At 41.1% G+C, this 18,777-nt stretch overlaps 1 protein-coding gene across 2 annotated transcripts in view; it reads left to right on the forward strand.

The window, feature by feature from the left end:
- Positions 1–18,777, forward strand: part of Col25a1 (collagen type XXV alpha 1 chain) — a 383,527-nt gene that overhangs the window by 349,640 nt on the left and 15,110 nt on the right. The window contains exons 24-32 of one of the 2 annotated variants that reach the window (XM_076933258.1): positions 818–898; positions 1,994–2,056; positions 2,648–2,698; positions 4,735–4,761; positions 7,319–7,399; positions 9,847–9,882; positions 11,588–11,641; positions 17,322–17,375; positions 18,741–18,767. In XM_076933258.1, the coding sequence (XP_076789373.1) occupies positions 818–898; positions 1,994–2,056; positions 2,648–2,698; positions 4,735–4,761; positions 7,319–7,399; positions 9,847–9,882; positions 11,588–11,641; positions 17,322–17,375; positions 18,741–18,767 (474 nt within the window). The remainder of the gene's footprint in view (positions 1–817; positions 899–1,993; positions 2,057–2,647; positions 2,699–4,734; positions 4,762–7,318; positions 7,400–9,846; positions 9,883–11,587; positions 11,642–17,321; positions 17,376–18,740; positions 18,768–18,777) is intronic. The other variant, XM_034501180.2, reaches the window with a different exon arrangement.

Here is an 18,777-nt window from a genome sequence, read left to right on the forward strand (position 1 = left end):
TTATCTTTGCTGGTTCTTTCACACTCCCCCAGTGTGTGATTCTGAACCCAGTACAAAGGGAGTTAACAAAATTAACATGTGTCCTTGCCCCTGCAGTGAGCAGGTGTGTGCAGCCTGTGAGTCCTTACCATAGTAACCACAGCCATCTGGTCCTGTTGCCACAAGGTTACTAGGATGAAAATGCCTAAAAATATTAATTAATTTTAATGTTAATGTTCCACAAGTCATTTGTTAGCATTCAAAGCCCACACATCCATTTTCTCACTGTAAAAGAATAGTAATTACATTCTGGCTCACCATGCAGAGATGTCGTGAGAACCAAGCGGGAACACTGGACAAACTGAGTGTTTGAAAGCACTGATGGAACATGGGTGCTGGAAACTGATGACAGCTAGAACTTATACACACAGTGACGAGGTGGGAACGGCTGTGTAGAGATGGGGACATTTACTTGGACCTTTGCTGCTGTAACACTGAGTCCTGGTTCAAATGTTTGCTGTACTGTTGAGAATTACAGTCATTACATTGTCTTCTGGACTGGTGGGATACAGAGAGTTGCCAAGCACATTTATGAAACCAGGAGAAATAATGCCAAGACCTGCGTTCATGTTTTTCACATTTAAATGGTCTATAGAACTTAATCCTATTACATGGGGAAATACTATTGATCCAATGTAGAAGGCTGTGCAAAGAAAATGCCTGAAAACAAAAGTCATGGTCCCACCTCTTGGCCAATTTATCTGGAATCCCATTGGCCCCAGGATGTGCCTATCATGTTGCCACTACACTTCTTACATACAAACTCTAAATTTTGTAGGGAATCAAAGGCTCAAAGGGAGACATGGGGGACCCAGGGATGCCAGGTGAAAAGGGAGGAATCGGACTTCCTGGATTGCCGGTACGTGCTCACTTGGTGATGAACTCTTGCTAAAATGTGGCTAGGAGAGAATTTATACTCTCAACTGTACTCAGCCAGTCATTTCCAAACTATTTTTATTTTGGAAATATTTGAAATGTTGTTGCTTAGTTTTTCCAAGCAGAAAACTGAAACTTTATAGTTAGGCCATTTAAAAAGTACGTGTTCATGTCTGTTTTTTTTTTTTTTCCTAAATTATTTTCTTTAGAAGCTAATAAAGCAAATGGTATTGGCCATTTGAATCTAATATGTATACTCAAGTAATTATTATAAAATAATAATTTTATAATAAAATTATTATATAATTTTATTAAGCCACAATAAAGAAATAAACAAGTACAAAACAATAAAACTCAAGAAATATTAAAGAACAGATGAGTCTTGTGTGTCTATACTTTAAGATGGTGTTCTTTCCTCGTGGTTTACTGCTTTTCTGAAACTTAAGAAAGAAAACTTTAGAAGTTATAAGAAAAGGTGTAGAAACTTTCTTGCCCTCCACCCCTCCACCCCTTCATCCCTCCCACCCTAGCCCCAGTACACGGGATTGAACCTAGAGCCCCATGCATGCCCATGCACACTGAGCTATATCTCCAATCCTTTCTATGTTAAAACCTTGCATAGGCTGGCTTGAGCACACTCTGAAATACAAGCTAACCTTGCATGTTTGATCATTCTGCCTCAATTTCTCAAGTAGCCAAGATCTCAGGCCGATGCTACCTGGCTCTTCTACCCGTTTTCAAATAAGATACTATAAACAAATGCCAGTGGAACTAAAGTCTCACCTTTGCTATTTAAAGTGAGCACAGCATAAAAAATAACATTATTCATAATCCAGTGTATTTAGTGCTGTGAAATCAAGCTCAGTATAGTTTCTATTTACTTTGTATTTCTCTCTATATAGCACCCATAATCCTTGGGGTTTTTGTAAATATTACTGCTTGAACTAAAATGTGTGGTGACAAAGCTTCTTATGAATTATGTGCATAATATAAAAATTCAAGGGAGTCATGGATTTATTTGTCTTTTAGACCCTGGAATTAACTCTCATGCTAAACTCTGCTTCCTGGTTTTTTGTAGGGTGCCAACGGAGTGAAAGGGGAGAAAGGAGACTCCGGGTTGCCGGGTCCTCAGGGGCCTTCTGTAAGTCCCCGGGCGACGTTTCACCTTCACATGGGATGATCATTTGCCTAGATCCCACTGTGCCAGATGGCTAACTGTTAGTAGAAATACAGTGACCAGTGTGGTGGATCAAACTATGCATGATATAGGTTGGTCTTATGCTTCTGAGATACACAGTCTCCCCCTGTATGAGTTAGAGGCAGTTTTGCAGAGCTCTGGGGAGAAAAATCAATGGATTTCTCATAATGCTTATAGGGAAGGCCTGGTGAAATAAGAACTCACGTTCTCTTTTTCTCCAGAGTCCTATTTGTGCTTGGTGAAATAACCAAGGGTTTAATCGTGGCTGCAGCATTGTAGAATTTCTCAATAATCAGTTGCTTCCTTTCCTTTTAATATAGTTTTGATTTATTCTGGTTTCGGAGAATGACTGCAGTGTTTGAAGTTATTTGATTCTCATAGAGGAATTTCTAAAGCCAGAGAGTGAAGCATATCACTTCTAACTGTGTCCTTTCTCCTCTGTGACTATTGATGGCATTAGCAGAGCCCACACTATACTGCCTTATCTAAATGAATATGTAACCACATCCATGTTTGGTTTTTTTGGACATGCAGATCATAGGCCCACCAGGCCCTCCAGGTCCCCACGGCCCACCTGGTCCCATGGTAAGTTTACCTTGTCTCCAAAATGTAATCATTTACCTATGAGTGTCTACGAGTTCTACAGGAGAAAGGATGTCAGAGTCAGCTTGTGTTTTGTACGGCTCTCTGTGGAACGGACAGAAAACATAAGGTACTTTGGTTACTTTGCTGTGCTGTCTTTCATTCCCCTAAACACATGTGTTAGAGAGAGAGGAGAGAGAGAGAGAGAGAGAGAGAGAGAGAGAGAGAGAGAGAGAGAGCTGCAGAGACCGATCTGGCAAGCTTTACTCCGACTCTGTATGAACACTAGCAAATCATTTTAACCGGTCACTGCTGTAGTCTGTTAGTAGCAAGTTGAAGCAGTAATCGAGCCAACGAAGAATGTTTCGAACCAGCTCTGAAGCTTAAGACCCTTCACTGAACTATCCGATTAGGACATTTGTAGAACAGTATGATGGATTCAGACACTGGCTTCCACAGATGATGTAGATTGCTGGATCTTTCCTTTTCCTTCCGTGTTAATGGCACTTCTGGTGATTCGTTGAGCCTGGCCGTGTTTGCTGCCGTTGTCTCCCAGCGAGCAGTGGAAACGGCAGCCCTGACCTTGTAGAACTTCCAGTGGGAACGGCAGCTATGAAGCAAGTGTGATTCTCTAAATGTTGGAGTACTGACAGTTGTGTTTAGGCTAGCGTATGGACAGCAGAGTGTTTCAAGTGCTTCTGACACAGCAAGGAACACAGCATGCAGGCTATAATGTTACACTCATCTCTCGGGTGTCTTCATACACCGGAAGACATCAATAATGTAGATTAAGTCAGTTGTGGCCACACTCTGCTCCAACTGCACTCTAGAGAGGGCATTGTGGGTATGATCCCAGCCACACAGGGTAGCCTGGTCATCCAGGTCTGACTAATTGCCTCCTTTCTTTGGTAAACAACTCCAGTTAACCTTGTTATCTTAACACCAAGCAGTTCATTAGGAATCAATTAAATGGCATGTTCTGGGATTTCTGTACTCTTTTTTACTTTAAGTTAGAAGGTTAGGTTAGATACTGCTACATCGTGTTCAAATGATAAATTTAATTAGTGTAAAGGAATTTTGAACCATTATTAACAAGAGTTAAGAATACCCAATAATGGATACTTCCCCCAAAAAAATGTTTATGCACAGCTTATCAAAAGGGAAAGCATTAATGTAAGCTTATGTAACAAATATCTCAGCATACATGGTCAGTTATTTTTCTCTCTGTTTTATTCCACTGATGGATATTTAAATATGCATCTCCCTGAATAGCTTATTAGAAGCTCTGTAAAAGTTCAAAGCAATCCACAATAACCTTTAGTTAATTTAAATTGATAATTAGCTTCTATATTTGTATTTTCTTCAAAATAACTTTCTATCGTGATTCATGCATTTATTATGACCTCCTTTCTTTGGTAAACAACTCTTAGTGGATGCATTTTCTGTAACAATAAATGCAATCCAAATCATAATGCTTAGTCCTCACTGATGAATGACCCCAGATTGCCATGCTTGGCTGTCAGCTTCCGTCTCCTTGAAATTCTTCAATACATTGGCCATGAAGAGTTATGGACAAAGACCACCTCTTTCTTTCTACTCAAGCTGTGGGGATACTGTTTTTTCCCCTAAATTTCTGACTTTTAGGTCCTACCTCTATTCCATAAAAATTCATGAATCATCTCAAATATTCTCCATCAAGTTATAAAATGGAAATTTGAGAAGTACCAATACTATAAATACAAAACAGGGGTTTCTCTTTTTGCCTAATTTTTCTTCCATGAAAACCCCAACAGCTTTCTTCCTCTCATAGGCATTTAACAGACAGAATTGTTCTTAATGAATTTCCTATTACAGAGCAATCCAAGAGCTGGAAGGAACATTTGGTAGGTAATAAATAACATCCCACTGACCTGCCTCTGGCTGTAGCTCAAACAAGAAGATTCTTGTTTCACATCTCATTTTATACTTGATATAATACTCACTTCTACAAGGAAACAATGAGTCAGTTTTTAATTAAAGCTGTGCTTTTCCATTTCTAGGGACCCCATGGACTTCCTGGACCAAAGGTACCAGCAAATCCCATGATTATTTGATTTCTGTTTCCTTGATGATCACGGGCAAGCATGACGGAAGCATGTCTGTCCTGTCTTATTTGTTTGTCAAGTAATGTTGACAGTCTTTAAGCCTTTAAGCATCCAGATGTTTAACTCTAACAATACGTGACTCACACTGAGTTTAAGTGCTATCACCTGGCAATAAATCATTCCTCATTTTGCTTTTGCCCTTGTCACTATATGAGTGTTTTTTTTTTTTTAAGAAAAATACATGATGTATTAAAATCTGCCATTTAGGGGTCACCTAATGAAAATATCAGACTAATCCTGGAACTGTTCTCTCTTTATGGTAGCTATCAAGTGAAAGTCTTGCTTGCTGTGTATACTACTGCATCTTCATGACTCAGCTACCTAGCATCTCCATTTTGTACTTCCCATGGCCACCATCTAGAATAGGATGAGGTTCTTTCAGCTGTGATGTCACAGAATTTATGTGACTGCAGAAAAGAGCAATAGAGAATTAATCTTCCTTGACAACTTGTACACTGGGAAGATGGGCTCTGCCTGCTCTTTCCTTTTACAGAGACCTAGAGGGCACCTTGGAATGCAGTGTTAGCACTGGACAATCCGAAAATCCAGAGCAGCCACCCTCTCTTGGGCATTGGCAAGGCCCCTTCTGGCTCTTCCAGCTGTACCTGGTTGCTAACAATACTGGCTTAATACAGGAATCATTGAATTTCCTTTTCAGGGTCAGGCAGGTAACCCAAGAAGGGGAAGAGATGACACCTCATTCTTCAGGCTAAGCCAGGGGATAGTGTATCAGTCATTACAATGACTGGGAGTAATCACCAAACCTGTTTTAATTCTGTGGTGTCTGAGGCACACCATAACCATTCAATTAGATGATGCCCAAGATCCTTTTGATACAGAAAATGGAATTAGGTATTTTGTCCACAAAACAGTTGTTATTTACATTATTGATTTCAACAAAGTATAAAATCGAAAAGACCTCAGATGACCTGTTAGTTTCTTGTCTTTGCAACTGATAAGTTACACAGACTCAGGGCCTTTCACTTATTTAATGCAAATTACAGGAATAGATGATGGCCAATCAATAGTAGAATTTGATGCAAATTTGAAATTTGGTCTTTTTACTACTGGATTTGACGGCTTTTAAATTGAACTTTGCAGTGCTCATCCGTCAATGCGTGATTCCCCATCAAAGAATTTTATGGCCTGCTAAGGCCACCTTCCTGTTCATCATCTTAAAAACCACACAGTAGAAATGTGCTCACAGGCAAAGCCATGAACCTCAAGTGAAGAACACTGGCAACCAAGCCATGGCAGACCTCAGTGCATTGTTGACTGTGGCACTGTGACCTCAGGATTAGACCTGATCAATTATAGCATATTTGGGGTTTCAACTGTGGCTACAGCACAGATTCCAGTCCCCAAAATCTGCAAAGTCCAGTATGGTATACAATAGGTGGAGGCTCTGAAAGTTTAAATATATGGCATAGTTTCATGGGTACATCCACCTCAGTGTTTCTCACACATTTAGGATGAGCATTTTCTTCTAGGCAGATGTTAATTATACCTGCCCTGGCTGTCATGTTATGAGACTCTAGATTGTTTAACAAGCAGCACAGTGGTTTCCGCCACCAGGCAGACCGGCTGGTACTTTGCAGGTTAAGAGTTCTTTCAGCCAATGTGACCATGATCTCCATGCAATGAGGTCACCTTCTTTTTCAGAGTCTTTCAGTGTTTTCTTGACAAATTCATGTCTGTACTTAAAAGCTGAAAAGTGTGTGTGTCCAAGCTTCCTCTATCCTGGGCATGCTATTCCTGATAGACAGCAGGCATGTTCTATCCATGGATTTTTTACTAAACTGAGTTAAGAGGATTTATCACTCATCAGAACTCTTATAATGTTCTCCCATGTTAAACTGTATTTCCTTCATTCTAATATGGCGCAGACAGGAAAACTATGTTCAAGTTCTTTGGTCTTCATATTCTCTTCTGGGACTGTCAATTTGTGGTTTACTCTATTGATTAATCCATGTAGGAACCTGACTTGGCAATGTCAGGAATTGAGAACTTGCAGAATGGCATTACCTCAGACATCAGCATCTATATTTTCAGTCCGTTCTCCTGGGCTAAATGCTTAAAGGCTTAAAATGTCTGTTTCTTAACACCGTCCTGCATATTCCAGTTTTCAATCCCAGCAGAGCGGGGTTTTCCTACGGATCCCCTCAGCATCCTACACTTTGATTACTTTGGATCTGCTTAGTCAAAACAGTGGAACACTAACCTCCTTGATGCAGAATCCAAAATCCATGCGGCCAGCTGTGCATCTTCTGGTGATACTCAACACGTTGAGCGTTCTGCTGTCTCGATTATTATTTGTCAACGTGTTAAATTAGGTTATTAACTGATGCAAAGCCAATGTGGCCTCACTCTGCTGACACCTAAAACTGGAATCTGCAAGTGTTTCGGAGACTGGGTCTCTTCTCTCACAGTTTAAACACCCATGATAGCAACCAAAATTGGCATTTGCTTTTGCATTTAGGGTGAACCAGGGTTAAATGGTGTTAAAGGATTGAAGGGTGAACCAGGTCAAAAGGGTGACAGAGGACCCCTTGGTCTTCCAGTAAGTAAAGAAAACTTTCCATTTCAGTGCAAATCTCAAGATTTTTCTTTCTACCCAAAGTACCAGCTCTGGCTTGCTCAGTAGCTACCTTACAGTCGAGAGTCCTGTCAGTAGAACACATGGTATGTCAGAGCAGAGCACAGCCCAGTTTTGTTTTCCGATGTCTCGACCTTGTGCCCGAGGGTGACCTCATAACAAACAGTGCTGAATTGTTTGCATCACACTATTCAATTACATACATGCCAACCTGGCTCTCGTGGGGCTGACGGATAAGTTCCGCCATTATCTCTCTCTAAAAAGTGATGTTTATTGTTTCATAACTTCTCCCAAACATGGCCTAATAGAGGTTAAGACCCCCTCTCAATTGCTTTGAGCTACTTGGATTCTCAAAGCTGTCGCCCCCTGTTGGTGGCAGGTATGCAATTGGCCATAGTTGAGGTCAGTGCTGTGGCTCCTTGCGTTAATTGACCATGTTGTGTTCTATGTTTCATGTTGTTTGTTTTGGAGATTCCCTACAGTGAGGGTCCTGGGACAGTAGTGGGTAGTTACAGAAATCTTCTTCATTTGTAACAAAAAAAAAAAAGTGGGTTTCATCTATTCATATGCTTTATGCTAATAACCTTCCCACAACAACTTAAAAGATTTTTCTTTAAGATCATTTTTATGTAATGGCTTCATTTCAGGCTTTTGATGTGTTGTTTACTCAGTAACTGCAGGCAAGAGTCAGTAAAAAATATATAGGTCACATCTGTAAACTATGACCAATAACAGAAAACAGTTCTGTATTTGAGATGTGAGATAAGATGTGTGGGTGACGTTTCTCCCGCGGGTACTGTGCTCTCATGCTTCACACAGTAGCCCAGGTCTGTCCGTTAGACATAGCAGGCCTCTTGCATATATTCACTTGTTGTGTGAATTATGTAAGCTCTACATTAGAATTTAAGTTAAATTGTGCCAATGGGATCAATGGATTTTAGACACAAAATCTCTAGAGCATTTGTTAGCCACTAGTTCTGCACCCCATTTCGATAATCTTATGATCAGTATAACATTATCACTTTAACATTTACCTTCAAGTTTTAAAATAGTGACTAAAGAAAATGTCATTAAAAAGGGGTGGGGCTTAGGAAACTTTGCATTTCCTAAACTTTTAGTCTGGTTTATCTAGACTAAACTTCCCCCTACTGTCAAATTTAGGGCTGCTGCTGATTTTTACAGACCACTTAGCCAGAAGTTAACATTAAACAAGCGATAGCAATACCTGCTGTTTGGAATCATTGCTACCTAAAGCCGTATTTTATACACATATATCCTTGATCATGACAGGATCATACTGAAGGAATCTTTAAGAAAAAAAAAAAACCTAAAAAATAAAAATACCCCAAGTCTATGTGTTATCATCACTGGCAGCTGGAATTTTTTTCTTTTTTCTTTTTCTTTTTTCTTTTTTCTTTTTCTTTTTCTTTTCTTTTCTTTTTTTTTTTTTTTTTTAATCTAATTAACTGCACCTGAAACATGAAGCCGAGCAAGGCCTCTCCAGCCTGGCCAAGAGAATTTAAAGCTCTAACACAAGGTCTTCTTAAATATTCCTTGATCTAATCTATATCTTTAAAGTAGTAGTAGGAGGAGTTTTCTATGTAAGAGTTTAACCAAGAAGAATTATAGTTACTCTTCAAACATAGAAAACAGCATTTTTTTAATCACTCAGTTGGGTGGCCCTCAATTCAAAATAAAGAAAGGCATGCATTAATCTGAGAGGAGTTGGTTTTTAAGGCATTTCTCATGCAAACATCAATATAAAGATTGTTTGAACTCAACCTGAGAGCCATCCTGGGAGTTATTTCAACTTAAGCCCACATATTCTTTCTTTTCCTTCTTCTTTTTTTTTTTTTTTTCCTTTGTTCCTAGAAGTCCCTCTAGTGGCAGCTAATGTGAACTTTAGGTCCAATACATAATGTCCATATAAACTGAAGCCATCCCAAGATATTAAAGCAGAGCGAGTTCGCTCATAAAATCGTTTTAGCAATCGTAGCCAGAGATCGAGCCCTTTACTAGGAGTTTGCCCTTACTTCCTCTTGAGAATCTAAAGAAATATATCATGAGTAGTAGTCTCCAGAAAATGAATTTCATGTGGCCATATAGCTAGAAGCCCCCTTACTATATATTGTCAGCAAGTACTTTGCAGCCCACTGAGAAAACTTCATGCTTTTTAGATAAGAATTTCCTGGTAGAAATGTCACTAAATGCCATCATCTGTGGGGCACGTATTGTCACGTGACTTTTTCTTACAAACTAACTGTCTGTAGCAATGTGATATTCATCCCAGAATCCTGTGAGTGTGTATTATGTTGTTTGGAGTGTTGCATTTGTTCATCAGTGCCTCATACTAATCTCTGTTCTTGTCATTCGTGTTACACCCACCAACCCCGACACCAACCCGATCTCAGGGAGCATCTGGCTTAGACGGAAAGCCAGGATCCCGGGTGAGTCGGCCCCATGTCCTGCTCCAGACGTGCTTCGTGGATGTGAACCATGCACTCGCTCGGGGAGTGCTCGGGGGAAGACCCCCTTCATTCCTCTGATCTTTCCAGCCGATGAGGCATCACTTAGGGCCAGAATCAGAGAGGGAGGTAGATGATGATGGTAGAAAAGGGGAGAGAAGGAAAGAGAAGGGGTTGCAACTTGAAAGTTTAGCCTGAGCTGCCAGAACATTTTCAGAAGCCCAAGTTTGAATCTGGATAATTTACTCAGTGAGAAAACGACCAGTCCAGTTGCCTTCTGTGTCTCAGCAACCTAAAACAATTTATAAAAGCCTTCCCATGATCCCATGGAACCCTGAAGTGGCAAAAATAAGGAATGTATTTTAACTTACTTTTTCTTTACATTTATGTTTGTCTTAGAAATGTAATTTCTTCCATAAAACTGACTTCTAGGTCTCTTTATTTGCGGAAATGAATCGTGTCTTCTGACATTTTTATCACTTTGGGGGGGGGGCAGTCCCACCTCTAACATTTAGCCTCCGTCACTCAGTATTTCGGAGCCTTGTAGAGGTGACCCTTGAGTTGAGGCAGTAAGGCCATGATTAAGATACTAAGAATTTCCCCACATGAGAATGAGTTTCAAACTCTGGATTCTTTCCTATCCTGAGATTCTAACAGACTCCACCAAACAGCTAGACTAGCAATGGGAATCCATAGGCAAGCTGAAATGAAATATGCATGTATCTACAAACACGATTTTGCACTCTTTGCTTCTTTAAGCTGAGTCTTCCTGACAATTGAGCAAATATATTTGAAATCCTTACCTCATTTTTAAGAATCTAAGTCTGAAATTTTTCAGTTCTAAGAACCACCAAGTAGGTTATTTTCCAGCAGACTCCAGAGTTTTTACATTCTTTTGTGTATTATCTTATCTGCCACAGAAACCACTTATGTGTTCAAGCTATAGGCAGACCCTAGAACAGTCCCCTCACACTGTGAGTCCTGCTGTCACAATAGAGCTACAAAAAGTTGTTTTAAAAGTTAACACTACTCTTTTTTTCCCCAATATGCTTTTATACCATTTTAATTACATGCAAGTATTAAAGTCAGTTCTAGGTTGAGGAACTAGCAGTACAATAGATGCAAATAGTCAAGGAACAAGCAAGACAATAAACAAACATAGTCAAAGAACAAGCAAGGCAATAAACAAGTCCTGTGATCACTGTTTCTAAGGGCTTATCAAGATGACCAAAATATCTGAGCCTACGTCTCTGTCCTAGCCCAAAGTCATTCTCATGTCTGAAGCCTACATCTTTGTTCTAGCCTAAGATTTAGATTCCTGCCTGAAATTACTTCTTTGTTCTAGCCTAAGATTTAATGTCCATAGATACATGCAAAGCACTCACACTTACATATAAAATAAAAATAAATCTGGCAGGGGTGGGGGGAGGATGAGGACAAAATGAAGATACTTCATCAGAGAAGAATAACTATGAGACATAGCTTTTGTGTAGACTAAACATGCAGTAAGATACTTCACCCCTCTTGCATGGATTTCTCAAAAACAACTGGCATGAAAAACCATTGAGAATAAAGTACTTTAAAATCAGATGTGTTGACCTAAGGCATCTGCAGGCAAGTCAGAGTAACTCAGAACCCCAGTCTTTCACCTGTCTCATAGTATTCTATTTTTATCTTTGTTTTTTAGGGTGCTGATGGTCCTATAGGACCCCACGGCCCTGCAGGTCCCAAAGGAGAACGAGTAAGTCCCTCTTTGGGTTGTCACAATTAAGTTGAGTACTGGAGGAATCAAAGCATGCCTTCTCTGTATACAATGATCTCAGCCTATTCATTTTCCAGGAGAGATGGGGGACTACCTAGTAGTAAAGGAAAACACTGCCCATTTGAAGTACCATTCAGAGTCCTTAGACTAAGAAGAAAACTCTGTGGAATCGGCCTGCCTTCATGCAAACAATGCATACATTTACATAGCTAAAATAAATAGCCCCCATTATTCCTTCTTAACCCATTTTCATTGGGCCTTCATCCAGGAAGTTGAAATCAATAGGGCTAAAAAATTCCAGAACTACATATTCTGGTTGATAATCTTAATACAAAGCTACTGTATTCATTCTGAGTAAATTATAATGTTTTACCAAAGGAAATTATAAAACCAACGTAGTCTTCTCCATACAGTTACCCATGTTCTCATTTTTCTTTCGAGGGTTAAAGAATGACCTGTTTTCCTCTAGCCATAAGGAAATGATTTTGGTGCATTATAAAGCAAAGCCCTTTCACCAACCTCGCTATCCTAGACTATGTTTCCATATCCTTGGGAGCAACAAAAGATAGGCATTCAAGGGAAGATGAATATCTGACACACAAAAATGTGCTGCAGCCCGCAGCTGCTCCCGTGTCTGGAACTTCTTCCCCTCTCTCCGTTTCTCGCCCGCTTTTTCTTCTCTTCACCTTGGAAAACTCGCGCGCGCGTGTGTGTGTGTGTGTGTGTGTGTGTGTGTGTGTGTGTGTGTGTCATCAGGTTCCCCGCCATACACTGTGTAAGGTAAACTATACTGAATGTGAGCATTTCACAATGCTGGCACAGTTCACTGTGCAAGTTTGTGGTCTCTTTAAAATAAGAGTTTTCATCACACTAGGCTAATTTGATTTTAAAGAGAGGACCAGGTAGTAATGTCTCTGACATGCCTTCTAATTTCCTAGTCCTGTGTTCTGTAAAGTAAATTCATACATGCAATAAATGCTTATCAGATACAACTGTGTATGATGCAGCCTGTTGGAGGTGAAAGCACCATTCCTCCTACTTGAAGAACTCCCTCTTTGCTGGTTGCTCTGGTACATCGAATAATATCCTTACAGTCATCACCGTCACATAGACTTTTATGAATGCTCGTGAATATAGACCCATAGATAAACAAAGCTTCAGGTGACGCATCTATTGTCTTTTTTATTTTCTCCTTTTATTAAAAATAGATCCTTTTCTCACATAATACATCCTGATTATGGTCTTTGCTTCCTATACTCCTCCCAGTTCCTCCTTCCTTCCCCTCCAATCCAGATTCATTCTCTTTCTGTCTCCCATTAGGGAAAAAAAAACAAGCTTCTAAGAGAAAATATTAAAATGTAACAAAATAAAATATAAGATGAAAAATCATATCGAAGTTAGACAAAGCTAACCAACAGAAGGAAAAGAGACTAAGAGAAGGTGCAAGAATCAGAGACCCAGTCCTTAGCTCACTCAGGAATCCCATAAAAACACTAAACTAGAAGCCATAACATCAATACAGAGGACCTGGTGCAGACCTGGGCAGGCCCTGTGTGTGCTGCTTCAGTCTTTGTGAGTTCATATGAGCTCTGCTCTGTTGATTTAGAGGGCCTGTTTTCTTCATGCCCTCCATCTCCTCTGGCTCTTATACTTTTCTTCCTCCCCTTCCATGGAGTTCCCTGTGAACCATGAACCAAGATCAGGGATTTAATGAAGACTTCTAAGGATGAGTAAGGAAAAATCTATTTCCATTCATCTATTGCAAAGAGGAAATCTATGCAAAAAAAAAAAAAAAAAGCCAGAGAATAAGGCCAAAGTGAATACAAATACTATGGACTAGACCCCAGTGAATACTGGCTTTATCCAAGAATTTCAGAAAGAGATGAGTCCTTCAAAATATATTATCTGAATCTACTATATTATTTCTAAGATCAAACCAACAACTTCCAGTAATTAGGTTCATTAAAAAATACTTCAAAGCTAAGAGAGTCCTTGCTGCTGATATTCATTTTCAAGCACTGGATGAAGAAACTCAGTCCACCCTAAAATTGGAGCAGCAGAGCTCAGGAGGTCTGTTGGCAACGTGCCCAGGGGCTCAAGAGGGTTTGCTGTTTGGTAAATCAGCTGCTACTTCCGATAGCTCAACAGTGTCTCAAGGGTATCAGGTATCAGCGCTGGTGCAGAATTAACCAGAAGAGCAAATGAAGTCGCTAAGAATTTTTGAATGCATAGCTGAAGGCAGGTGCATGCGGTGTGAAGTGCTACACTTGTGTCTCCTCAAACAGGATCATGTGTCAGCGTGCTCCAAGTGCCCTCGTACCGAGTGCCGGAGCAGAGCGTGAGCCTCGGAGTTAATGGAGGAGCCGTCTGGAGTCTCCTGCAGATGTTTCTGATTTAAAGCAGAAAGGGTGGGCAAAAGCAAGGCGTTCTAGAACCCGTTCTTGGTTGCTGGTATACAAATTAAGGAACCTGGATAAAATTCGGCCAGCCTAAAAAGAAAGGAAGCATTTCCCGTGTGAGGTTTCTCAAAGACATGACTGACGCAGAAGCATGCAGCTCTCCGTGCTCCCTGCCTTCCACTGATACCTTCATCTGCGTAGAGGACAGGGCACTTGAAGCCATGCCTAGAGCCCTCCTCCCACCTTACATCCAACAACACTGTCTTCAAGCCACTTTCACTTTGCATCTGTGCCCCCAGAGCTGAAAGCATGCTAGTGGGTTTCATTTCCAATACTGATCTCTTCCCCTGGCCTTAGGACTCTTTAGTGTTTTAAGTTTGAGAGGGACAATGATTCCTTTGGAACCCCTTACTCCGAGGTGGGAGAACACTACGAATTCAAATCCCTTGCTTACTGTTTCATTTCTGAGGGTATCTAAGATGCCAATCCCAATCATCACTGGGATTGATGCTTTGGTGCTGAGGTAGAGAACATAAGGCTTGAACAAGAAGGTAGTGTCTAGTTCCTATAACCAAAAAGGCCAAAGGAGAAGTCTACGCCTTGCTTCTATCCAGGCAAAATCCTCACTGCAGACCTAGGGGGTCACCCAGGGAGACTTGTACCAAGGACAGGGCTCTCCCCAAGAGAGGGAGACCCACCATAGCAGGAAAATCACCTTCCTTGGAGCTTCCAGCTGAGTGTCCCCTTGGCTAGCACTGGCTCCCGGGTCCACATCTCCTGATGTCCTGCTGTGAGGAGCAGGCTAATCTAGAAGAAAACCCCTGCCCCCAGACAAGCTCTGTAGTGACCACTAACCATATTTAAATATGCCCCAGTGTTTTAAAAACAAAGCAAGCCAAGGTTCTCAGGAGAGGCAGGAGAAGGGAGGACAGCGGGAAGCACCATAGTGCTATTTAGACTAGATCCAGGCTGCTACTGTACGGTTAGTTAGCTTGCTTCTGTGAACACTGCCTCTGACTGCTACTCCCAACATACCAGTAAAATACACATACACACACAGAGAGAGAGAGAGAGACAGAGACAGAGAGACAGAGAGAGACAGACAGAGAGAGAGAAAGCTCTTTAAAGCTTCCATTAAAAACATGACCCTAACTGTAAGCAGCTCCACCCTTGTGACATCGATTATGTAGCACTGTATAATGTCATATATTGCTCTCATATATAGTCTTCAGGATAATTTTCACAGAACATTTATTACCATTTTATTTTATGACTAATGTAATCCAAGCACAGAAGGATTGAGAAAGTTCCTAGAGTTCTGGAGGCCTCGCCTCCAGAAAGAGCCAGAAATATAATTCAAATCTACATTTTATTCCATCACCAGCCTGGCCACTGCTCTGCGTACCATTGCTGTTTCGTAATTAGCAAATCTAAAGTGTTAAGAGGAGCTCAGATTCTTAGAGATATCCATCTCCAGCAATGTCATTGTACCCTATGTGTCATTAGCTGACAGCTTCACCAGCCCCCTAAATTTAAAAGAAAAATGAAAATAATGTCTGATGTCCACTCAAATGGAAACCCTGAGAAGAAGGAGGGTAAGCCCTCCCCCAAACCTCTGCAGGAAGAATTCTCAGGGAAACCTGGCTTTACACACACACACACACACACACACACAAGATGGACTGAACTCTAAGTCCCAATGAAACAAGGCACAATAAAGTAAAAAAGATGGAATTCTCTATGGAGGTACTCATCGCAATGTCATCAGTGTCCCTGGCATTTTTATGCTACATAATAACAGTTTAGTCTGTAGAGAGCAGCATAAAAATACTCTTTTTATTATTATTTAATCCTTTTTTTTGCAATCCAGTCTTCATCCCCCTCCTGGTCTGCCTCCCGATAGATCCCCCTTCACCCCTCTACACTACCCCTGTCTCCAAGATGATGTTCTCACCCCCTACCTGCACCTCACCAGACCTCTCCACTCCCTGGGGACTCAAGTCTCTCAAGGGTTAGGTGCATCTTCTCTCACTGAGGTTAGACCAGGCAGTTCTCTGCTGTATATGTGTCCGGGGCCTCATATCAGCTGGTGTATGTTGCCTGGTTGGTTGTCTAGTGTCTGAGAGGTTTCTGGGGTCCAGGTTAGTTGAGACTGCTGGTCTTCCTATGGGGCAGCCCTCCTCAGGAGGGCTTTTCTTCCAGCTTTTCTCCAGTTCAACCCCAGGGGTCCCCAGCTTCTGTCCATTGGTTGGGTGCTAGTATCTGCATCTGACTAGGTTATTTTTATCCATTGACCACCTCCAATAACCCTAATTCTTCACAAGCATTCTGGATCAACCCTATTGCCAACCCTATGGAATGGACACTGAGAGTAGGTAAAGGGGGACACTAACCATCATACACTCACTGAAGGAAGAAACGTTTTTAAATCCTTTTCAAAAAGAAAACAAGACAGGTATAACAATGTATGACCCAAAGGGATTAATGTATCTAACTAATATTTACTAATGTGCTGGGCACTATTCTAAAACTTGGTGGATGGGATAGGACCAAAGTTGGAGGGCCCTGGAGCTCCAGTGTGCCCTTTCTAGTGAGAGCCACAGACAGAAACTAACAGTAACATGAGTGTGTCTCACAGACTGCAAGGAAAGATGGAGAAATGGAAAGTGGTCAAAGAAGGGCTTCTCCAAAGAGGGACCTGACTTAAAAAAAATCTTATATTTAAAAAGGGGGGCGGGGGGAATACAGACCAAATATCCCTGATCCAAAAATTCACAGCTGGGAATTCTACTCCTGGCCTCATCTGACACCTTGCTGTAGAAACACAGGCACAAAAGGAGAGATTGTATAAAATTAACTTGCAAGGCACTTATATAAAAGAAACGTATTTTGTAGTTTATGTTGTGCCTCATCAAGATATCAAATCTAAAGTCAGCTCCACTCCAAAGTGTGTCAGGTAAGGGATAGGATTAAAACAAACAGTAATGTTCTACACAAATGCTGGAGGAGGCCGCGTAGTGTCTGTCCTGCACATGGCAGTCCTTTAGCACAGCTGGGTGGTGGCAGCTCTCTCCTGTCCCCTCAGCAGTCACCTGGTAGTCTGCCATGGTGGATGACTTTTACTACTTCACCACTACAATCTTGAAGGAGTATGAATTGTTGGCATTCTGATAGAACATTTAAATGGCGGCTTGCTCTGTGAGCCGTACGGGAATGTAAGGGTTCATGTATGATTGGAACTTTCTGCTTTTTCATTTTAGGGAGAGAAAGGAGCTGTGGGAGAACCTGGACCCAGAGGGCCCTATGGGCTGCCTGTGAGTTCACTGTCACATGATCACCACCACCCGCATGTTCCTGTGACCTGCCACTGACATGGTTAACCTTTCCCTAGTGGACAGACTAATCTCATTGTAGGAGCAAAGACAGTCCAATGAATAGTCTCAATACAGAGTGTTCTGTACTACAGACAGGTCATTTCTCAGTCTCAAATGATCTCTGTACATAGTCACACCCAGGCATGTCATGTGACTGGAGATCAGAGATTAGGGGATAAACAGCACTAATTAAAAAGTAAGATTCCACCTGACAGATGGCAGCTTTCCTATGCCATCAGACTGGACATTCAAAACTGGCACGCCCATGCCAATTGGATGTGAAAGCTTCATTTATAATAACCTTGTCTATTTTTATAGATTATTAACAAAAACTTCTCTTGCTAGTGAAAAATCACTATCCAAATTAAATTGATACTCACGGTGACAGTGTTTTTGACCTTTCTAAGAACCCGTGAGGACAAATGATCTTCAGAACATAGAAGGTTGGCAGAGTTCTGTCTTCTAAAATTCTGAACTATGCAGAACCAAACATAGGCCACCGATTTCTGCAGAGATGATCTGTTCGGTGATTCAGTGAGGCGGGACTCAAAGTAGCATGTGGTGCATTTAGGCTGTTAGCCTGTCTGTGCTTTCCACGTGCTTTTTATGAACTCACACAATAAACTTCATCCACTGTCACTTCGGTGCTGAAAGGGATGCTGATTTTTGAAATTGTGTCAAAGTGTACTTAATGGAAACAGAGTAGCTCTTGGGGGCTTTGGATAGAGCAGAGTCGGATACAGTGTTACCAGCAGGCTGACCTGCACCATGGGGGCAAAGTTATCATCTTGCGTCTCATACCAATCCTCCTTGGGAATTCTTCTACAAAGCTCACTGCAAGGCAGCTTCTGAAGTTATGATGTTCACACTCTGAGTATCTGGCCAAATTTAAACTACATTCAATGATAAACAGTTTTTAAGGTTCTGCATTAACTTACAGGCTAACTGAGCTGTCAATCTAAACAAGCATTGATGGACATCTTCTGTTAGCATTGCTGTGGTTTTTTAACTTAACATTTTTTTCGCCTTGTTTTACACTTCCCTCCTGAGCTACTAAGCCAAAGGGCAAGCCTAGCAAAAGTAGCTATTCACCCCCAATAAAGAATTTAAATTCCTCATGCCCTATAACTTCAACTAACAGTCCCCTCACTCACTAGATTTAAGCAACTTCACTAATCAAGAAGCCTTTCCACATTTCTATCATAGTCGTTTCAATACTAATGTTGCATGCCCAGATCTGCCTTAAACAAGAACCTACTGATGAAACTTAGGAACACTAATGTAGCTACTATGGTTCTTTGGCAGGGCAAAGATGGAGAGCCTGGTCTTGATGTAAGTAATC

Source organism: Arvicanthis niloticus, chromosome 4 (genome assembly GCF_011762505.2).
Source record: "Arvicanthis niloticus isolate mArvNil1 chromosome 4, mArvNil1.pat.X, whole genome shotgun sequence".
NCBI classification, from domain to species: domain Eukaryota; kingdom Metazoa; phylum Chordata; class Mammalia; order Rodentia; family Muridae; genus Arvicanthis; species Arvicanthis niloticus.